Source organism: Amia ocellicauda, chromosome 21 (genome assembly GCF_036373705.1).
Source record: "Amia ocellicauda isolate fAmiCal2 chromosome 21, fAmiCal2.hap1, whole genome shotgun sequence".
Lineage (NCBI taxonomy): Eukaryota > Metazoa > Chordata > Actinopteri > Amiiformes > Amiidae > Amia > Amia ocellicauda.
The window spans coordinates 17,385,750-17,410,518 of NC_089870.1; the positions used below are offsets into that span (position 1 = coordinate 17,385,750).

The 24,769-nt window shown below is 35.9% G+C and overlaps 1 protein-coding gene and 1 long non-coding RNA gene across 3 annotated transcripts in view; one reads left to right on the forward strand and one right to left on the reverse strand.

Annotated features, from left to right (window-relative positions):
• Positions 1 to 16,316, forward strand: part of LOC136716881 (leucine-rich repeat transmembrane protein FLRT2) — a 28,889-nt gene extending 12,573 nt beyond the window's left edge. Inside the window, exons 2-4 of one of the 2 annotated variants that reach the window (XM_066694290.1) lie at positions 7,745 to 8,049; positions 10,819 to 10,884; positions 11,230 to 16,316. In XM_066694290.1, coding sequence (XP_066550387.1) covers positions 11,249 to 13,225 — 1,977 coding nt within the window. In that variant the 5' untranslated portion in view covers positions 7,745 to 8,049; positions 10,819 to 10,884; positions 11,230 to 11,248 and the 3' untranslated portion in view covers positions 13,226 to 16,316. Of the gene's footprint in view, positions 1 to 7,744; positions 8,050 to 10,818 lie in introns of both variants that reach the window. The other variant, XM_066694289.1, reaches the window with a different exon arrangement.
• The window catches only part of LOC136717066 (uncharacterized), a 245,287-nt gene extending 224,735 nt beyond the window's left edge, over positions 1 to 20,552 (reverse strand). The window contains exon 1 of the long non-coding RNA XR_010805183.1: positions 20,500 to 20,552. This is a non-coding gene — a long non-coding RNA (uncharacterized LOC136717066). The remainder of the gene's footprint in view (positions 1 to 20,499) is intronic.
• Between the last annotated feature and the right edge of the window lie 4,217 nt (positions 20,553 to 24,769).

Consider the following 24,769-nt stretch of genomic DNA (forward strand, 5'->3'; position numbering starts at 1 on the left):
AGAATTCTTTCTTAATTGAAATCCTGTGTTGGAAGTTGAGTTGGGAAAATACAAAAAGTTGATCTGAAGCTTGAGAAGTAGTGCATCTATTGTTTATGTTAATAAACTACAGAGACACTACAGAGACAATAATACTAACTGTCCATGCCCACACATTCAGAATGTTAATTAACCAAAAATAAAATATTTTACATTGTTTTATTAAAACTTAAAAACATCTCTCTGCTTCCCAGCTAAGCTCATTGAATTGATCTGCATGTTCCGATTTTTTTCTGGATGACATATTCCAGTCATAGATAAGGTGTAGATTGCGCAGGCTGGAGCCCCCCACTCGGGATTCGAACCGCACCAACACAGGTGCTCAACAACAAATGGCCCATAGATAAATGGCAGATAAACTTGTTACACCAAAGGACCAATTTCCCATCAAGGGAACATTTAAACACTCACAGAGGGGTCAAGTCACCGTAATGAGCTCATGTACACAATGCACCCTGTTTCAAATGCACAAAGTATTGCATTTCGGGGAATATAGTCATATATATGTATTGCTGCTGGGGATTCCTGAGCTTGTGACTTCCTTTGTTTAACCCCGATGGGGATGTCCAACACAGATGTACCGTCAAAATATCGTCCCATCTTCTAAACAGCTATTCACTCCCTGACCTTTCCCTTCATATCAACCTGGGCCTGCTGACTAACAGGGCTCTTTGTGTTGCCGTCCACTGTTTATACAGCTTGATACGCGTATGGGAGACATCCATCTGGAGGAACGCAGCGGTGTATTTCTTTTTCACAAATAATTCACTTCTGACTGAGAGAACTACTGATTAAATAAATCGAGGGCTGATTGAACACTGCCTCTTTTTAGTTTCTGAGCTCAATAAACTAAATTCATATTATTTTTCTCTACAAAACAAGAGAGTTCTGCAGCGGAGGAATATATACTTGAATAAGTTGCTTTAAGTTCCTTTAGTTGACTGGATTTCTCAAGCCTTTCTCTGAAATTAAGATAAATATACCAAAAGGCTTTGCAACAGTTGAGATTTAAGTTTGATGACTAGCCATTGGACATAATAATCCATGACATAAATCCCCTTCTAGGTGAGACTGAGTTTACAGGCATGTGAGACATTGAAAACGCAGCCTTTAACAAACACAGGTCTCCAGTACTGAAGAAAAACTGTCACTTTCAACAGATTATATTATGACAGTATAATCTTTTATACTTACAATCTTTTTTCTCTAAGCATACTAAAACATTTGTAGAGGTACGGGAAGTGACCCAATTAAGCACACGTACCATATAAGCCCACTTTTATTTTGAAATACAAAAAAGACAAATACATTTTAGAAGGATGATCTGTTGCAGAGCAAATGCACAAAGTTGTTACTGTCATGTTACTTTTAATTTGAAGCCACACATTTTGTGTTCTTGAGTTCTGTAAGACTTTGTGCTGCCACTGTGCAGCAGCATTTTTAGAAGTCAACCCAAAACTTTGCTTTATGAGGGGCCCTCCCAAGAAGTCATTTTTCTGGAATTTGGTGAACAAATGTGGTGAATATTGATAAGAATTATACAATTAACAGATTAATAAATCAAATGAAACCTTATATGATGAATTTGCATTTGTATTTAAAAACACTATTTTGTATTTGAAAATATAGGTTTCATGAGTTTCCGGAGTGAGTGCGGGACACTGTAAGAGTGATGGTCACACAGATAGATGCAATTGAACAACGAACACTGTTGATGACCATAGTAAATCAAAACAAATCAAACATTCTTCAGATAAAACAATATTTAATGTTCTATCAATTATTATAATCTAAGAATCTAATTGTTTTTGTCATATGGGCTTAAAAGGAACAGCACCCTTGAAAAGCCTATTTGCACATGCTTTAAAGTAGAATCATTATTGAATTTGTTCTACCAACAATAATAAACATGGTCTAAGTTGTAAAAAATAATGTATTTTATTCATTATAAAGATATTAAGTGTTTACATTAACTCTATATAAAATTATTGAGGTTAATTTTCCATGGACCACTGTTGTTCTTAATAAGCCCACTAAGACCAGAACCAACCCACTGTACTTCATATTAAAAAAGCCTTACATTAATTAATATTACTCAGAATACATCCTTTTCATTCGTGAACTTAACTACTTACCTTATTTTCATTATGGGGACAAAATGGGCAGGCAGAGAAAAACGTATATGGACTACAATGACATGAGGGAAGCTTGCTGTGATTTTCGTGCAGATCACAGATGGATAGAAAATAATTTTCAAGAGTATTTTGAGAAGCTAATTTTGTCAGAGATCTTTGACATGGGACTGCCAAGAGTTTACATTTTTGACAGTCATGCCTCAGATATTTCCCTGGCACTTGCTGCCAAGGCCAGAGAAAACAGGGTTGTGCTTCTCTGGCTCCCATCTCACCTCAGCCACATCCTCCAGCCACTGGCAAGACAGTGTTCGGTGAAGTCAAAAGTAAGGATGGACCAATATGAAAATTCAGGGATGATTCCCATGTCCAATACTTTCCTATTATTTATTGACCTATAGAACGAGAGCAGGTCAGGGGGGGGGGGGGACTGCATTGCAGTTCATGTGCATCATTCATATTTTTTTTAAAGTACATGAGTAGAATAGAACAAATTGGATGCTTAGTTAGACGCAATAAAAGCTGCACCATCAGAGAGAAATATCGGTCAGAAATATCGGCCATTTTAAAGCAATCGGCCAATAGCCGATATCATATTTTTTGGGCATAAAGTCCTGACACCAATTGGTGGCCGATGGATCGGTGCATCCCTAGTCAAAAGGTAATGGAGGGAAGAACTGCGCTGCCATTGCCGTGTTAGCAGGGAAACAATTTGAAAGGAGGAATTCCCTGCGAAACTTGATGTGCTTTCCACAGCTCTCAAGCCAGAAATCTTTGGAATATTCCCTGTGAGCCAGAGCCAGGTGGACAGACAAGTGTCCACAAATCATGCTCCTTTTCTGAAGCACCTGTGCAGACTTCCATAGCCCAACAGCCCTGTCCCCGACCCCAACAACCAGCACACTAGCAGAGCAAACTGCCTCTACAAGTTCAACAATTGCATGTGATGGAAATTAGTCTCAGATAATATAAAAACACAATTTTAATTGGTTATGTTGTTATTTTAGGTCTGAATTCAATAATCTATAAAATATTAAGTGCTTAATCAATACAATTTGAAGTTTTTACTGTTAAAACTTGTGGTCTTATTTGGGACACGTGGGACGTTTCACTTTTGCAATTAAATAAGTGAATTTAATTTAGTCAATTTATGACGAAATCTACCACAAGTGTTTAGATGAGAGATTAATATTTGATTTAATCCCCACTTAATTGGGAAGAATATTTATAAGAAAACATGTAAAACTTCGGTGGGCTTAATTGGGTCACTTCCCCTACCTAATTTCATTCTGCTAATAGATTTTCTTTGCTTAGGTTATTCTAAACCGTAAAGAAGTCAGCTGTATTCCTCAGAACAACAAAACACACAAGCAGTCGCATTGAACTTTGGAAAGTAGGCACTGTAAAAAGGATAATCAAAACTCTGCAATGCATAGATAAAGTTCTGTACAGCCTGGCAGGTAACATGAACTTGTATGATGTTAAAAAGTGTCTGATATTTATCTTTTCAGTGCAAACATAATGATACTATGTACCTTCTTTATTAAATCCTAATTTAAAAAAGGTCCCTACTTTCAAATGTGTTTGCTTATTGTAAGATATGGAATAAAAGTATACATTATTCAAATGATATATTCTTTATTAAATAAATTGTTATACCCATCATGATAGTTTTCCGTCACACCAGACTACATTCAATGCACTTGGTTAACTTTCTAAAACACTTTAACATCAATATTTAAAAAATAGGCATCTCTAGAATGACCCAGAATTGCTTGATATTTCTGTTGGTTTAATTGAGGATTTCTAAATGTAAAATGTCCCATTCCTGTGTGTTATGTGCAGTTATTTATTCCATAATGATATTTTTTGTAATCTCGGTATTCACAGAACATCCATGGGAGTGTGGGTGAGTGTGGGTGCATTTTTCCAATATACACTTTTTTTTTTTTCCTGTAATACCTTCAAGGCCCTGAAATGTACACAGGAAATGATGATATAATAAATGGGTCTTTAGAATATGGAAATCAATAAGCCACTCTTTAACATTACAGTGTTAAGGTATGCTCCATTTGGGAGAAAACATTAAGTATTATCAAGGGCTTAGAAGACAAATCATATTTTATTCAATTAACGTGTATGAAAAGTTCATTTTGTTGTGATTTTTAATTCTTCATTGTAACAGAAAATCAGTTTTTCCACAGTTTATAATTGGTATTGACACAAATATTTTAATTAAAGTTTGTACCGGTAAAATTATATATATATATATATTGGTTGTAGCGATATATATACAAGCTCACCACTTTAGGCTTGCCATTTATTACAGCAGCTATTGGAAAATACATTCATCTTCATATGACTGAATTTAGTAAGGTCTATCATAATTCACCACGACAAGGCCACATATTTACTTGTTTATGTTTTCATGAAATGTAATCATAAATAATCACACTGGACATTTATTATTTACACAGTACAAGGAGTAATAAAATATTCACCTGTAGAGTTGTCTTTCAGTCCTGAAAAAAACTCCATACCTTAACAACTGAAAGAAAATAATATAATAAAGTCTTACGAGAGCATTCGACTGTACAAAAAATAAATGAATACATTCAGACATTACTCTTTTTTTTTCTGGGGTGATGAATTAATATTAAAACTAAATAAAATAAACTAAGAAGCAGTCATCTGGTATGGTTACCCATGATTTCCAATGGATTCCACAGCACTTATAGTGAGCCAGGGATATAATCCTGTACACTACTGCCACCTTGATATAGTGTTTTGAATTTGCAGCACTCCACCAATTCTGATCTATACTTTACTGCACACACACTGTATAAGACCTTTACTGATATTGTACACTATATCTGAACAAAATGCAAATTGCAAACCCTGCAGTGCTCATAATGCCACCAGGCACTTACATAAATCATTTTAAAGAATTGTATACCATGATTAACTGCAAAATAACACTTTTTTTGTACGCTTTATGCTTTAGGAACATTTAATCTATACTTAAACTGTATGGGATAATTGTATGAAAAGGCAGTAATACTATGATTCACAAAATCACAAACATAAAAACTGGACAACACTTTCCTCCATTCTCATTCATGTTTGGGGATATTTCATGCCATTTAAACACGCTTTTTTGGTGCAGCATTGGTTTCATAACTCTTTATCTAGATTATCTCATCAGATATGAGCACATGCCCTATCAGTTTTAAGTCCAATCTGTTTTAAGATTATAAACAGCCTCTTGCCTTTGCATAGCTCATATGGTCCATTATTTAATTAATATGCAACAAGCCAGAGTTTGATGGAAATTTAATTTGTCAATTGAGGAAGGGGGACAAAAAGACAGCTGCGATGTTTGGCATACAAACCTAAAGCTACTGAAAATGTCATTAGATTAGTAAGATGTTAAAATATCATATAACTAGTACCTTTAGCTGTAGCTTCAGATAACAAAGAGATTGGTAATCTTTCCTGAACCATCATTTATTTATTTTCATAAGCCTATTCTCCATACAGAACATGCATCACCATCAGTTGCGTGTTTGGCATTCCCTCTTGTCATCTGTGACTAATGATCGCAAATTGATAAGATCGATCAATCATGAGCGACATAATCAGCATATCGCATTTTAACCATAGGCCATCCATTAAGCTATCCCTTTGCCATTAATTTGATGTCACTCAGACATCTCCATAGCCAGGATAGACATAACAGTAATTAAATAGCAATACCCAATATTAAGCAGTTTCCATGCAGTGCTTATTGTATATGCTAATCTGACTGGAAAGGCAACATCAAGGTCAAAGGAAAACAGCCGACTGCTGCCACTCGCGCCCCATGGAATAACACATGAGTGGCCGGTTTATGAAGCCGTCCTCCGTGGTGTCAGGAGGGCAGACACAGCCATGCACAAAAATATGAAAATCATGCCTCGTTTTACTCCCAATATTATAACTCATCGAGGCTCCCATAAAACACCACCGAGCTGGAAGACTCAAACAGCCATAGCCTTTAGTCTCTCACTTGTCAAATACTAATGGCATAAGCAGGTACAGCAGCAGAATATGTCTCTTCATTTAAGGTATGCAAGTTAAACCTCAGGCTGTTAAAAAAAGTGTCTGCAAGCCATGCAAAACCGATGCTGATTCAGTGTTTGGAAAGAGGCTGAGACAGTCGAAACAGATTACCTAAGAAGTCATTCTAGGTAGCCAAATGATTTTAGTCACTATGGCTAGAAATGTGCCCTAGGATAACCAGGGCAGGGTAGAGTAACTGCCCAGTCCGTAATTCCTACCGTGTTTGCAAATGTGAAATGGAAGCCCAGTGGTTTCATGAACTCATCATTCTTCCTTCAGAAAACAAATCTATATTATAAACTATATTTTTGTCATGTACGTAATTCTTTAGAGACCGTAAATGTGCTTTGAATGCATTATGCAGCCATACATGTTGTTCTAATGCAGCTGTACAGAGGCATTTTGTTCTAGGCTGCTGTCAGGCTTTGGGGCAGCATGCTGAATCTACTACCTAATCCAAAATCGTGTTGGGAACCAAACATCTGTAGTCACTGGGACCTTGGATAGCAGCGTCCATATCTGCAGACGGTTTTACTAGCAGCTGCAAGATAACTAGCAACAGACCACGGCCTCGAGGACACACTCCTGCTGCACCAAACTGCGAGATCATGCATGCTGAAATCTTGTAAACCAGCGCAGTGGACCCCATCGCAACTTATAAAAGTTAATGACACGATGCAAGCACTTTACTTGTGTTGAATGTGACATAAAAATGCCATGTATACATTTGACATAATTAAGTAAAGTGCTTGGAATATATATATATATATATATATATATATATATATATATATATATATAGAGAGAGAGAGAGAGAGAGAGAGAGAGAGACACATATACTGTTGAAATATATATAGAGATTTATATTTATATATATATATATATATATATATATATATATATATATATATATAAATCATCATCATTAGCCTGTAATGATACTCTGCTGGATTAATGCCATTCCCAGATTTATGTATATATATACACACACACACACACAATGTATTTTTTTTCTCCATGGGAGGACAGCACAGACACCACTGAAACACAACTAAGTGTGTACAAACATAAGTGTTATTTTTTTATGTTTTGTTTAGGCAGAGAAAGAAATGTGGCACTTGGCCACTTACTGATGCTTCTCTGCTTTAGCAAAGAAGCATTCTTCACTCTGGGAGGGTGGGAGGGACGGAGTGAGAAACAGCCAGCAAGCTAGGAGGAGAAGAGAGCAGTGGAGAGATCGCTATCAGCTGAATTCATTACTGTAAACATCTCCCAGGGGTTTCGAGGGGAGAAGGCAAGTCTTACATTAGCAATAAACAATCAGATGTGAGACATTATTACTGGAGTATCAGGCAGCAATCGCAGGAAGAGCACGCAGACTGGTTGGGACACACACACACACACACACACCGGGAGCAGGAGCAATAAGTCTCTCTGGCTTTTCCCTTATGTAATCCTTTAATCTATTGAAGGAGCGCAGAGCGGAGGAAGAGCACTGAGACAGAGCGCTTCCTGAGCTGAGAGCCGAAGGTGCGGGATTGAGCCACGGCTGAGAGTGGGCTTGCAGAGCCCTCCGCTGGACTGAGGAAGCATGCTGCCGGGGAGACGGGGAGCTGGCAGGCAGCACACAGCCCGCCCGGCTCTACAGCACAAAGTCCTGCTGGAGCAGGGGGAGCTGCCATGCGCCCTGACTGCGTGAAGGGTTTACTGGGAGAGGAGGAGAGAGCAGAAAGTGCAAAAAGGATGCAATATGAAGAGGATTAAAATCCCGTTTAAGGTAATTTCATATGTTTATTTGTTGTGTATAAAAATATTATGGCATGACTTTTTTGTGTGTGTGTGTGTGTGTGTGTGTGTGTGTGTGTGTGTGTGTGTGTGTGTGTGTACACATGAATCTTCTGCACAATTAAATCAATACAAAATCACCTAATAAGTTATTTTATTCTGGATGTTCTCAATGTATTAAAATGTGATTTGGGGATACTAATAACTAGACTGATCAATAATACCGAGTCATTAAAAAAGGCTGCCTACTGAGAGAGGAGGCTTGAGAATACTTTCCAAATCTTCACAGTAAATGTGGAGGTTGTGGAAGGAAAAGGTAAAATGTAAAGTATTCCCACCACAATATCCCCAATAGGTTAGAAGGGATAGCATATATAATACAGGTATGTTAATTTAATTAATTAATTTCTGTGCAAAAATAATGGGGAACATCTTATATTAGAATGAAAATATTAGTATTAAATTCAATGCTGTTGTGTGTGTGTTTGTGTGTGCGTTGGCTTGCTTGCCTCAGTAATGCACAACATGGCAAACAAATACTCTTTGTACTGGGTCGTCATGCTGCAGATGGGAGATCTTGTCCAAATGAACGTCTCTGTGAACGCTTCACCTGATGTGTTCTCTCACACATATGCTTTATAATAATCTTTAACTTTTAATTGCCTTTCTGCCGGCTTCATCTATTTTTACCCTATTTCAGAAGATGAGTTATCAACATGTACATCTAGGTCAAGCAGTTGCCATTTAAACTAAAATAGGTCTCTAATTCTGTTGTATTCACATTTATTCCTATCCTTACAATTTAGAATCATACATGAGAAATGATATTCTTGCAAGGAGGAAAAATGCCAAACGTTACATACTTTATGTTGTGTTCATGCTCTAATACTAATATGTATTTACTGGGATTTTCACATTTAAGACACAGCAGTATTCAAACTATGCACCTAACATGAATAATATACAGTCGTCATGTGTTAGACGACTGAGTTCCTATATTATGTACAGCTGCCTGACAGATTTATGAAGCAATGCCAAAAGACCCATTTGCCAATACTTTACATAGGTTTTAAATAGCCTATAATAATTTAATTGGCTCATCTTCATTTGCAAAATGAGTTCTTGAATATAAATTATATTTGATATTTTGTATACACCCAGAATATAGAAAAATACAGCAGAAAGTCACATGCATTAGTGTTTATGAGGTTTTATTTATGATAATATAAATTGGCTTTTTCAATTTACAGAATTGGGTATTTAATACATTTGTATATATATATTTGTGTGTATGTATGTATCGAGCTTCCTACAGTCTTTTGTTGACACTGTGCTTCGAGGTAATATGGACATTTTAATCAGTCTTTCCCTCTTAAGAAAATACTACTGTGGTACCTTATTTATGCATTATTCATTTTAAAGTGAAGAATTATTAATGGTTTTAATAAGCTTAAAACTTTACAAACATTTGAAATGTCTTCTCCTATAGCTCAATAACTCATTTTGAAAATGAGATTTCTAATTGTAAAGTGTGTAGCACAGTTTGATGATGGGTATTGTAATGCAAATCTAGTATAAAATATTGTTCTTATGAGCACATTGTAACTTTGTACAAATAAATAGTTCATTTTGATCACAACTTTATGTTACTGCTCTTATTGTAATTGACTGGCTCTGACTGTCATATAAAGTGTGTAAAGTTGTGTTTTTGTTTGTTTGTTTTCTACATAGTTTATTTCCATATCTTTATGTTTTTTTTTTTGTTGCTTCATTGTTACTAGTTCTGTAATATGCAATATTAGACACCATTTAATTTGGGGGCCAAATAGCACACTGTGCATTAAAGAGACAACAATTATGGAATATGACAGTAAATTATTCTGTGTCGCCTGTTAGTTGGTAACAGAGAATAAGAGACCAAAAAATACTCAATACTTGCAGAAATTGGATCTAAACTATTTTTTTTTATTCCATGGCTGACCATATGTAATATTTGTGGATAGGAATGTTTTTAATCTCATAACTTTTCATTAGGTTCTTTTTTTTTTTAAATAACAAGGTTTGTACTGGAAAAAAACTGGCTGCATTTCATCGTTATCCAAAACTCTACCTATTTGTATTTCATACGTGTGGATGAATATTACTTCTGTTAATTCAACTTCAGATAATACCAAAACTAGTTGCAGCATTCTCTGAAGCTGTTGCATTGTTATAACTATCATGGACTGTTAAAACCTGATCTTAAAAGTATTTAAAACTTTTAAATGTGTCAACAGCTATAAGTTAACCATTTGTTTGGCAGTACAAATTAAATTGAATCTCGTTTGTGAGGTTATATAACCCTCTCAATGTGCTCATCTCATCTGTGAAAGTTTCAGAGGAATACATTTCAGCCTGCTGTGCTAATGGTGTTTCATTATTATTGTTAATGACAGATTTGTTTAACCCTTTAATGCTTTGACCTCTCCAATAGAGACAGAATAAATTAAACTATTATTGTAATTGTTAATTGGAACTATAGCAAAGCAGTTAGGGTGGTACCAAAAGTGGAAAATAAACATTTACTGTAAGATAATATACATATTCGTTATTTTGTACACAAAAACTAAAAAAGCATCTACAATGTCTACAATGTTTATACCTGATGATTTTTTTCTGGATATAGCCAGACCATGTTACAGTAAAACAGTTTGATTAATTTTTAAAACTGAAATCCTAGAAACTATTAATCTTATATTTATATATTTTTTTATTGAAATAGGTCTCTGGATCCAAATGTCAAGTCCAAAGGAGACGACTTCTGTCAGGGAGCAGCCGGGTGTGACGAGTGAGTGAGAGAGGGGAGTCCTGCATGATAAACCTGCTGAGTATTTCCGATGTCTCTCTGTGCTGCATGATTTTAAATTGGCCCTTGCTAGGCTGAAAGCAAAATGTGATGAGCTGTGCTATCATCTGATATCCAAGCATGGATGGAGGCAGCCAGAAGAGCGACGCAAGTTAATGAGACCATTGCTCTTGTATTGGGAGCTTAGGACAAGCAATTATAGAAGGATTACCCCCGACTTCTTCCTCATAGCATACTTACCAGCAAAGTAAGCATCAACCCAAGCTTTTAAAGACATTCTTTTCATTGGATTTTTTTTTCTTTTCTTTTTTTCTACAACGTTGCCAGGCTCCCTCTATCTAAAGAAATGGAGTTACAGACACGCCTCTGGAATAAGGACTGGGCGACTTTCTTAAAATCCTGGATCACCATACTGCTGGGTCTCCACGTACAATTTTACGGGGCCGCCGCATGTCCCGAGGAGTGCCGCTGCGACAAAACTTTCGTTTATTGTAACGAACGGAGTCTGACATCAGTGCCTCTGGGAATACAGGAGGGTTACAAGACGCTCTACCTCCACAACAACCAAATCAACAATGCTGGATTCCCCGTGGAGCTGCACAACCTCGTCTCAGTGAAAACAGTGTTCTTATACGGCAACCAGCTGGACGAGTTTCCCCTGAACCTCCCCAAAAATGTGCGGGTCCTCCACCTGCAGGAGAATAATATTCAGACTATTTCCAGGGCGGCTCTGGCCCAGCTGTCCAAACTGGAAGAGCTGCATCTGGACGATAACTCCATCTCCACTGTTGGGATTGAGGAAGCTGCCTTCCGGGAAGCCGTTAGCCTTAAGCTCTTATTTTTATCGAAAAACCACTTAAGCAGCGTGCCAATTGGGCTGCCTCTGGACTTGAAAGAGCTCCGGCTTGATGAGAACCGAATTGCTGTCATTGCTGAGCAGGCGTTCAAGAATGTCACACAGCTCGAACGCTTAATTCTGGATGGAAATCTCTTGACTAACGAAGGAATAGCCAGGGGAACCTTTAAGGATCTGGTAAACCTCAAAGAGTTGTCTATGTCACGAAACTCCCTCACTGTTCCTCCGCCTGACCTCCCTGGTGAGTTTTTAGTGAAACTCAGCTTGCAGGATAATCAAATGAATGAGATCCCTGTGACAGCCTTTTCTAACCTACGCCAGCTTGAGAAATTGGATATTTCAAACAACCATCTGCAGTCACTGACACAGGGGGTCTTTGATGGCCTTATAAGCCTGAGACAGCTCACTGTTCGGAGCAACATGTGGTATTGTGACTGTAACATTAAATGGGTAACAGAGTGGTTGAAATCTCTGCCAGCAACTCTTAATGTACGTGGATTTATGTGCCATAAGCCTGATATAGTACGAGGCATGGTAATCAGAGAGCTAAATCTGAATCTGATCATTTGCCCCAATAGCACAGCACCTGCCCCACGATATACGCAACCACCCACAGAGGCCCTGCCGTCTACAATCCCAGCAAGGCCAACAACAGCCACATCAGATTCATCCATTTCAGATTTGACTTCACCTACACCACCATCCCCTCCGTTTCCTCTGCCTACAGCCGAGGGGCAACCTCCCCAGGACCCTCTTCAGATCTCTTTTAGTTTCGTAAACGACACCTGCATTCAAGTCAGCTGGATGTCTGTCTTTTCAGTAACGGCGTACAAAGTCTCTTGGGTTAAAATGGGCCACAGCTTGACGGGAGATATTGTGCAAGAAAGGATGGTCAGTGGAGAACGACAGAGACTCAGTCTGGTGAACTTGGAACCCAAATCCACTTATCGTATTTGTATAATCCCTTTAGATGCTTTCAATAACTACCGCCCAGGAGATGATACTATATGTTCAGAGGCTACAACCAAGTCTACATCTTTTAACTCTAATAATAAGGCCTCTGGCCCAGAACAGGCCACTCAACAGAATCCAAGCTCACCTTTTCTCCTCGCTGGCTTGATAGGAGGGGCTGTGATTGTTGTCCTGGTGGTTTTGCTCAGCATATTTTGCTGGCACATGCACAAGAAAGGAAGGTATTCCTCCTCCAAATGGAAATACAACCGAGGAAGAAGAAAAGATGATTACTGTGAAGCAGGGACTAAAAAGGATAATTCCATTCTGGAAATGACTGAAACCAGCTTTCAGATAGTCTCCTTAAATAATGAACAGCTTCTCAAAGGAGATTTCCGGATACAACCAATATACACCCCGAACGGGGACCTTGGCTTCAGAGACTGCCACATAGGTAATAATAGCTTATCATACTGTAAGAGCAATGCTCCAGATGTGGACTCCTGCCATACATGAAAGTTTTGAGAAGACGTTAGAATCTTTGTACTAATAATACAGTTAAATATACTGTGTGCGTGTGTGTGTGTGTGTGCGTAGACATACACACTTAATATTGACAGTATATATTTCTGAAACCTGTCTACTATGTAATTTATACTGTGGACTATTATGTTGAAATCTGCTCTTTTCTATTCCTTAGTAAAATGCAAATTGTTTTATAATTTGTCGGTTTTCAAGTTCTGTTACTTAAAGTACTGTACAGATGAATTTGTACAATCAAGCCTCTTTAGCTACTTCTTACAGAAGATGCTCTGTTTTAGTTTTAATGCGTTAAGACTGAAATACTTTCTTAACCACAGAAGCATTATTTGCCTTTTTTTTTAATACATGGACCCATACAAAATTCTGATATACAATATTCACTTAACATTTGAAAAACGTGATATTTATATGCTTAGACTACAGTGGAATGACAGATTGTGTTCCTACCAAATGAAACTGGATCATATTTAGAACTATATATACAGTGTATAAATCCAGGCATTCTGCATTTTATAATCATCTTTATTTATCTCAAATATTCATGTCAACAACAACATCACAGTTCTCTGGAATCTGAGGAAGAGTGGTAATAATAATTTGACTCTTTTCTCCTTCTCTTTCTCTCTCTCTCACACACACACAGACAGACACACACTAACTCACATACACAAGTACTTCATAGACCAGCAGGTGGCATCTGTCATCAGCCAAGGCAAAACAGAATTAGTGACAAACATGCTTATTAACTTTATGTGCTGCTTTTTATAGTGATTATGGTTTTACATACTTCAGTTAAAAGAACAAGACAATTCAAAGGTCAAACAAAATGCATATATATATATATATATATATATATATATATATATATATATATATATATATATATACTTTTTTTTTTTTTAATACATTCACATAATCACTCCCTTTTTCAGTGCAACGTATTGTGATTTTTGCAGACAAAGAAACAAGCATTGTTACAAAGTATTTTAACAACAAAATAACAAGAAGGACTTTTAATGAAACTGGATTGTTTTCTGGGATACACTATAAAGGCATAATCATGATATATTTTAATAATTGAGTTACCAGATCTCTTCTCAAAGTGAATCATCATTGTTTTGTTAAGTTACTCATGTGAGGTATGTGACGCTGGTCTTTAAGATGGGCATTTGAGACCACAAAGTCAACATATAGTAACCTACCCTCATGCACTTAACTCATGCTTTTGGCTGCTCGAGTAATTAGTCTAGATCTCACCCTGATTGGATTATGCTATGGGCTACAGGCTGTATTGACTTGGGGACTGCAAAAACACCATGACTTGTTTTTCTGTCAAAGCACTGAACTATATTGCTATTAGAATTATGATATGACAGTATTTTTTTAGTATATTTCTGAGATTGATGAAGATGGATACATTAAAATTGTATGGAAATTATTAAACTCATGCTGAGTACTCAAACACATCATGTTTGGATTCTGACTCCCCTCATGCGTTTCGTAATTATATGAAGGCTACACATGTATAAATAGGCATAAAAAAAGCATAATGCTCATCATTATAGGTACTGTTCTGTGTGGGCTATACTGGGTAATAACCGTGATCCATAAATCATATTCATCCTGATGTTACGAGTCTCGCTGTGGCAGATCGGTTGTTTAAGGAAAATACGATTAAAATATTAATAATTAATTCTGCGAACCAAAAAAAAAACAGGCTGATGTATTTTAAAACTGTATATATGCTCTTCTAAATTAATAAATCCTCTCGAGGTAGCAATCAAAATGTAAATATGCAAAAATTAGACAGTGCCACTTTTAAATACATTCACCACATTAAACAAAACGAGTACAGTAACAAATCTGTACATGTGTTTTCATCAGTGCCTGGAAATGATGAATAAATTGTCAGGGTTACATTTTATTTGGACCTGGTAATTTTTCCATTTGTAAATCTACAGAATGTACTTTAAACAATGGAGGCAATAGCTTTTCTGTGGTCATTAAAGTGTTTCCGGCGCTCTTATTATCTATTTCGGATTACAGTGTCTTTCCAACCACAAACGCTGGGATTAGCAATCTACATCAGTCTCTGTTTGGTTCACTGGCACCATCAAAGCATACACCACAATGTTTATTGGGCTTCATCTGTGAGCCTCCACAAAAATCTATACCATTAACAATTCATTATTTCCTTCAATGGTGTCAGATAACAATAACGAGCATTATAAAAAATGTCCTCTGAGGCCTAACTACATTAGAAGTGTTTGTCTGCAAACTTTAAACAAATATATTTATAATCCAATAATATAAGAATGTGCTCTGATGGTAAGCAGCTTTTTATGATTTTGCCTTACCTTAAGAGAAGACTATACTTTTCTCTTTTGTTTTCTTAGTGTTTTCCAAGTAAGAAATACAACATACATAGGTTATAATACACATTAATTCAGTGATTTCAGTAACAATTGGTATTACAGTTCAAAGGCCATGTTTTAAAATCATAAGCACACAATTTACAATTAAATATTTGGAATGATTAATACAAAGACGTTTTGTAGCTGTTATGGCTTAAATGTAGTCTTGTACCAGGTCACAGTGTCTTAAATAAATACATAAATAATAAATGTAATACTTCAGTGTAATTTTCAATAGATTAGATAAGACAGTGAAAAAGTTAATTCTGGTAAATTAATTTCTTTCATACAAAAATCCCAACCAAAAAGCACACTAACACAAAAATTGTAATAATAACAAATGTTTTATGATTATTATTAATAATAATAATAATAATAATACGTGAAATTAGGTAGCTTTAAACAATTAATTTAGTGTTCATCAGTCCGTTCGGTTTAAACAAATATTCTGCTATTCAGGAACCAAAGTTTTTATTTTTGTTTGTTTTTTCTCCCCCCTCTCTCTCCTATAAATCAATTGTTGTTGTATTATGTATGTGCCTTGAAATGAACTCACAATGTAAAGTCCTTGAAACCTTTAAATGTTTTTGCACAAAATGTATATATCAAAATGAAGCTTTTTTGAAACAATAAAGAACCATGGGATTTTATTACTTTTATTTTAGAAACATTATTTTATTTATATGAACCCCAATATGTATTCTGCTGCAATAGTTCTCTAAAATGTCTACATTTTAAAAAGTGTCTTTCAGTAATAGGTCTAGGCTACATTTAATTTAATGATTGACATTTGTGAGATTTTAAGAGCATTTGACTTAATTTGAATCTAAAAAGGTTACACATTAAAAACTAAATTAAACTGCACATATAAATACACCTATATGAGTTAAAAAAGGAAATGTGTGTAATGTTTTACTTTTTATTTGCTTTACATATTTGCACAGGGTTGATTGTACTTATTTACCTATTTGCACAGTACTGTAGTCTTACATTTCTATCCATATAAGGTCAATTATCATGCCCATAATAATTGCTGCAGTTTTAAATCTATCACTATAATATAGACTGTCTACTCGGTGTGAGAGTGTGCTTTCAAATGGACATTGTTTGTGGTTTCTGCATTGTTCTCCTCTCTAACAAAGTTGGAATCAAGTCTGACTCATGATGGGTCAGCCATCGAGGTTACTGGATTTCACATGTCTTGAGCTTCACTATTGTAATGAACTTGGTATAACATTGAATCCTGGAGTCCTGAGGTCCTTAACAACATGAGGCGTGACAGAACAGAAGATTCTCACCGTGCCAAAATGGGTTATATTTGAAATGACTATAAATAACATGAGAACAAGAGCTTTCTGCGTATACTTACAATCTTTTCAGACTTGGTTTTGATCACATTTAACTTAATCATAGGTCATTGAAGACCAAGACAATAAGGAAGACTGACATCTGGTAGCTATAACCATGGTATAATTGTAATCAGAAATTTGGGCAGTAGGCAGTCTTTCATGGAACAAAAGTCAACAACAGTGTTTCAATATTTGATACTTTCAGTGAGATCATCAAGCTCTAATTATCTGTATTTAATTTTTGGCTAGGTACTCAGAAATAGTTACATTGCTTTCTTGTAATGTACTATACATAATTAGTATGAGACTGTATTTGTAATTGCATTCCACTGGAAGGTAATTCAATTAAAAAGCTAAAGACCATAAGATACATTTCTTGTTTTGAAACTGTCCAATAAAACTGACCACTAGGTGGCTTAGTAAAGCATCTTCAGACTAGGATCTATTAAAATTGAATATATATTAAAGTTGAAGTGATAAATGATATTACAAGCACTGCATTACCCAGAAGTCTATTTTTCCCTACAAGACTATTAAGGTGTGTTTGCACAAGTATGTTTGGTGCACTTGTATTATATATATATATATATATATATATATATACATATATATATATATATATATATATATACATATATACACTCACCTAAAGGATTATTAGGAACACCATACTAATACTGTGTTTGACCCCCTTTCGCCTTCAGAACTGCCTTAATTCTACATGGCATTGATTCAACAAGGTGCTGAAAGCATTCTTTAGAAATGTTGGCCCATATTGATAGGATAGCATCTTGCAGTTGATGGAGATTTGTGGGATGCACATCCAGGGCACGAAGCTCCCGTTCCACCACATCCCAAAGATGCTCTATTGGGTTGAGATCTGGTGACTGTGGGGGCCAGTTTAGTACAGTGAACTCATTGTCATGTTCAAGAAACCAATTTGAAATGATTCGACCTTTGTGACATGGTGCATTATCCTGCTGGAAGTAGCCATCAGAGGATGGGTACATGGTGGTCATAAAGGGATGGACATGGTCAGAAACAATGCTCAGGTAGGCCGTGGCATTTAAACGATGCCCAATTGGCACTAAGGGGCCTAAAGTGTGCCAAGAAAACATCCCCCACACCATTACACCACCACCACCAGCCTGCACAGTGGTAACAAGGCATGATGGATCCATGTTCTCATTCTGTTTACGCCAAATTCTGACTCTACCATCTGAATGTCTCAACAGAAATCGAGACTCATCAGACCAGGCAACATTTTTCCAGTCTTCAACTGTCCAATTTTGGTGAGCTTGTGCAAATTGTAGCCTCTTTTTCCTATTTGTAGTGGAGATGAGTGGTACCCGGTGGGGTCTTCTGCTGTTGTAGCCCATCCGCCTCAAGGTTGTACGTGTTGTGGCTTCACAAATGCTTTGCTGCATACCTCGGTTGTAACGAGTGGTTATTTCAGTCAAAGTTGCTCTTCTATCAGCTTGAATCAGTCGGCCCATTCTCCTCTGACCTCTAGCATCAACAAGGCATTTTCGCCCACAGGACTGCCGCATACTGGATGTTTTTCCCTTTTCACACCATTCTTTGTAAACCCTAGAAATGGTTGTGCGTGAAAATCCCAGTAACTGAGCAGATTGTGAAATACTCAGACCGGCCCGTCTGGCACCAACAACCATGCCACGCTCAAAATTGCTTAAATCACCTTTCTTTCCCATTCAGACATTCAGTTTGGAGTTCAGGAGATTGTCTTGACCAGGACCACACCCCTAAATGCATTGAAGCAACTGCCATGTGATTGGTTGGTTAGATAATTGCATTAATGAGAAATTGAACAGGTGTTCCTAATAATCCTTTAGGTGAGTGTATATATATATATATATATATATATATATATATATATATATATATATATTAATTAGATCATAAATTTCAGATGTCTCTATTTTATCGATGGACTAGGAACATGTGCTGACGATTCAGGATTTATACATATTGAATGTTTTTGTGTTATATTTTCAAAGGTTTCAGTAATAAATAATGAACTATACAAATATACTTTCAGATGACCTATGATGATTTATCTCTATGCTGGAGATACTAAACAACTTGATCTCTTTCCTCAGCTGGGTTGCCTTGTTATATTGACTTGTAAACTACAAACTACACAAAGACAGAGCAAGTACATGCTCTGAGATGCATGCAGAGAGAGAGAGAGACAGAGAGGCATCCATATACTTCACTAAAGAAAAGTGGCCATTACACATTTTTTAATTGATGGAGAAACATATCAATGGAACGTAGTTTGCATAATTATAAAATTAAAAGTTTTACTGTGCATCTGTATGCCTGAATGCTTCATTAGGCTTTAATTGTCTAATTAAAACTTTTGTGAGATACACTACTCTACAGTTACAAAACACAAGTGCCAGACACACATTGAAATGGTTGATACAACAGTGGTTCAGTTTTGATATACAACTCTGTCATTGCTCACAGTTTAAATATTAGTTTCCAGTTGATGTTTTTTAAGTTTTATATAGGTATTCATGGAAAATATGTATGTATATATATATTTATTTTTTTATTTACTAAGATCACAACTACAGAACATGTACTTTTGAATGCTATTGGACTCTGCAACAAGAACATCACAAATATGCATCCTCTGAGAAATATAACAATTTGTGGCCTCTGGGCTCTGGTTGAAAACAATATTATGACAATTTTTCCATTATTTCAATGCCTTCGGCAGAGTACTATATCTACAGATTATTGGCATTAGACGGACACGGATTAGGGGGTAACCCTCTGGACATAAAAAAAAAAAAACATCATTAAAATTGATTAAATCCTTCATACTTTGTAATTTCTGGAAAGCAACAACAAGAAAACTGCTATATATCTGTTAGTATTAAAGATTTTAAGCTCTCCCTCTGGCAGAATTGAAGTAAGGTATTTGTAGAAAAAAATCCAAAATATTTACTGTAAGCCATAACAAGGACACATTAACCCACAAGGGAGAAGACTGCATCCAACTGCAAAGAGCTGTGCTGATGCTGCTTTGTTTGCAAAAAGCCTGTGGCACATACAAAGTGATTAAGCCTAATTATTAACTATTTTGTGAGGTGGCTTTCCACAGACCCGTAACCTTCAGGGGTCATTTATAATATACAGAAGGTTGCTGCAATATTGTCCATCTATTTTCCCAAGGCACTGGGCTAATTATTAAGTAAACACTGTGGTATATTGATTTTGGCTGATTGCTTTATATTATGAAAAATGAGCTTGAGCTATAATGATATTTTGCGAGACCTAAATGTACCCTTACTACCGAGCAAATCAAATGAAAATCTGTATTAATGGAGACAATGTTTACAGCTTACAGAAACCGTGCCTTTATGTCCTTTCAAATGATTAAATCTAAAATACAACAGAATAATAGTGTAACGATGAGGAATAGATTGTGAGGAAAAAGAGAATAACTCACCGATGTTCCTCCTGGTCCTTGCAGTCATATGTTTCAAATTTGTAGTGTTTTCCTGTTGGCAGGAAAAATACAGTTTAAAGCAATAGCATTGGTTTCAGTTATACAAAGCAGAATAATAAAACCATCCTGACTTTGTGGAGATGATTACAATCACAGTTCAATTGAAAGCCTTTTTCAACAGGAACTGAAATCAGGACAGTTGTTTGCATTTGTGTTTTGTTTTTTCTGCGGTATGTGGATATGAATTACTTTGACACTGACACACTTTCAGCCAGAGTAAATGTCTGTTCAGTCTTCTTGGAGATTTGATCACATAGTGTTGTACCTTTTTGGAACATGCTTTTGGAAGAGCTCCTTTAGTTTTGTATACTGGTGTATTTGCTGTTTTCAGCTAAAACAACACTGGACGACAGTAAACAGTTATTTAACAGATGCAAGGATATTAGATTAGAAACTTGTAATTTCACTTAATAATAACAGCATGAATCAACATCTCCCGAAACTTTGTCTTGGGCCTATCAATAGCAATATTACTTATTATACTTTAATGAAATTTATTGCATTTTTTTACCAAGTTCTGATGGCTTTTATAGTCCTAATACTACTATCATTAGTACTGTAGTTTTGAAAACAAAAGTCCCAGGATATCTCTCTGTGATATGTATTTTGAGGTGCACTGGTCTACTTCTCAAAGCATATGGGTCACTATTAGCCACTGGCCCAAACTCATTAAAAGTAATGAATATTTTACTAGATACTTACATCATATTTATATGAAGCAGCCAGCTATAATATATGTGAAAGTCAATAAAAGTGTCTGAATATGCTTTACTATGGCACTTGTATTCCTGAAACATGTGTACTGTGGAATTAATTATAGCGAGACTTCATGGGAGCTATCTGGATATGTAATCAGTTACATTCATTTAGAATGTTTTGAGGATTATTTAGGTTTAATTTTATTTGCATAATTTGTTTACAGTTCTCAAAGGACAAGATCGTTAGGAAAATGATTTTTTCACCTTAGTGCCTATTCAGTAATTGGAGATGTTTTAGTAAAACCCCAAAAAATGGAGATGGATTAAAAGTTTGGAAACAATATTTTAAAATTAACAAGACCCCATTTATAGTACAGTGGAAGCATCCTAATTTGCGGAAGGTATATCAGCCTATTATTTGCTGGTTATTTGTACATGTATATATAGCATGAATCTACCACTAATGAAATACCAGCAATAACAGCCAAGTAAAAACTAAAACTAAACATTCAAATATAACTAGAGGAAATAATTTGACGGCAGCATGATTCATTTCTAGGAGAGCAACATTTAATATATTCCGCTCACAGGACTAGACAGCACTTTTCAAACATTTCAGAATAGTCTCACTTTTTTACCCTCTCAATCCCTTTAAACGTACAGTATTATCTATTCATTTTTAGCCACCTATTTTGTTTGAATACTCTTATTTCCTTCTTTCTGAGCTACAGAGAAGATAATGATTTAGTTCCCGCCAAAGCAAAGCAAACTCTTGATGCTGTTAAACATACTGTTTGGCCAAAGCAATGTGAAAACACATTTTTTTGCCAGCTAGGCTCTGAACGATTTCCACAGATAAATACCAAAGATACAAATGATGATTATTCAGCCTACGCATTACTTAATTGTGACGTGTGCTGTTTAGCAGTGTAGCATTATACCTCTCCTTTTTTAAGGAAAGGGTACAATGAATGTTTTATTGCTAATGAGTAAATGAACTTCAAAAGGTTAATCTGCCCTAAATGGGCTTCAATGCCGCTCGCAGATGGAATTTAATAAGGTTTAATCATTGGAAATGGAAGCAATTAAAGTCACAGGACATGCTTCATTTCAACTAGTTTTAGTTAATTCGTGTATTAAGTACACCACTCCTGAATAGTTTTATTTCTTAGATTACTTCTCAAAATAATTACACTGGATCTACATGTAATAAAAAATAAATAAGTGTAAGCTGTAATGTGTGTAAATGTGTATTTTTTCACAATGTACCTTTTCACAAACCTCACACACTCTTTGGAAGGAAACAGATATGCATAATTATTTTATACTGGGTAGGACGTATTTGAATTATTGATGCTGCACTGGTCACATTCTTTGAAAATAGATCTACCCAGCAGCCCCGATAAGCTGTAATAAATGATGTTACATCTATTACCGATCGATAACATCAGGTTTCATATTTTACAAAGGCCCATAGAAGGTTCCAATTATCATCAGTTTTTGATGTAAAAAATGGGATTGTCTTTTGTACAAGTGATATCTTCTTCAAACAGCTTGAACTCCACATTCCCTTCACTGTCATATGCAATTCATTTCATAGGTCTTACAAGACACTAAGGTTAAGTATCAGAATGTTTTTGGGTTATAGATCATTTATAAATGTATATAGATGTTGAGATAGTATAAAGTGCAACCAGGAATAAAAGTTGTTTCATGCAGCTAGGACTCCAATCCCCAACAGATACTCACAGAAAGTGTTCATCTGGAACAAAATTATATTCCTGTTGATCAAACCCACTAACTGCTGGGCAGAGATCATATTCTATTAAAATAATAGTGCTTTTGGCTGACAAAAGAGAAGTAAAGGCTGTACTTACCAATAAAATGGATATAGGCACCTTTTCTGTAAAACTGGAAATGCTTTAGATTGTGTGGCCAACTCAATATTAAAAAGATATTCACTTGATTATCAATTAACATTAAACTACTTGACTAATAAAGTTCAATAGACTGTTCATGTAATATTTATCTATACCAAAGACAGCATTAAAACATCACCTGTACAAGAGTGCATAAGATTTCTTTAAATTACATTACAAGGGAAAGGCAAATTATTAGATGAGTATATTTCAATAACTGAAGAATAGCACGGTAGATTATAACAAGATATGCCAGCATTTTAATCAGTTCTAAAGATCCCATTTTATTTTTAATGCCTGTTCACATTACACCCCATCAGCTCAAAAACAATATGCAGAACAACGGCCGTCTCACATTTTTTAAACACATCATCTTATTGGATTCTTCATACATTGTAGAAGTTATTGCCAAAACATTTTGCATTAACTCCATTTGACCTTGATATTATTGCTTCTGAGGCAAAAAAGCAATTGAATGTAATCAACTTCAGAGAGAAGATTTCCATTGTTAACCGAGAACTGTTTTATATGCTTCCCTCTACAGACAAGGGGTAAGTAATAGGATGCTGCTCAGAATGTGTTATTATTAAGGTCATAAAGGACTAGATAAAAATCCCCCTCAATGAAGTTCCAAATGACATCTTTCCTATCCTATGAGAATTATATGTGTAATAAACATGTAATAAATGTTATGTCCTGCTAAACTAAAGGGGTGTTCATTACAAACAATAGTCTTCAAGAGCTTCAATCCAGCAGGTTTAATTGGTCTAATTCTGCCTTAGACATAGGAAAGGAAAAATATGCCGATCCTCAAGGATCAGATTTGAAGAATACTGCATTGAAACATCTAACAGTGATGTTAATAGCATTCCCAAGCTCCAGGTTTTCACATCATAAGTAATGGGTTGGTCCTCAATTAGCAGCGTTCTAGGCTTGCTCACTTCTTATGCAGAAATTAATTGACCTAGCTGCAAACGCTGGATTAGAAGAGTATTATGAGAGAAAGCTGTTAAAGAGGTGCCAAGAAAGTCAACTGTATATTTTCCCATTGCTATTAGAAAATGTCAGTTTCTCCAATGAAGGAGATTGGTTATATCTGTAAAATAATTGAAACAGATACGCTACTGATACAGTGCATCTAGAAAGTCTACACCCCTTTGAACTTTTTTCACGTTGTTGTGCCAGTGCCTCATGCATTTAAATGAGGATTTCACCCCCCACTTATCTACACACCATACACAACACTGTTAAGGCGGGAACAGATTCTTGTGAAAAAAGTAGAATGTCATAACTGGATACGTCTGGAGTTTACTGGAGTTAATATTTGGTGGAAGCACCTTTGGCAGCAATTACAGCTGTGTGTCTGTTAGGCTCGGTCTCTACCAACTTTGCACACGTAGAATCGACAATATCTGACCATTCTTTCAAGCTCTGTCATGTTTCTTGGGGAGTGTTGATGGAGAGCAATCTTCAAGCTGTGCCACACATTTTTCATTGGATTTCAATGGGGCTCTGACTTGTATAGCGACCAGCATAAAATAGTCAGTTTAATGAATAAGAAATGGTTGGTTTAATGAATAAGAATGTATTTAA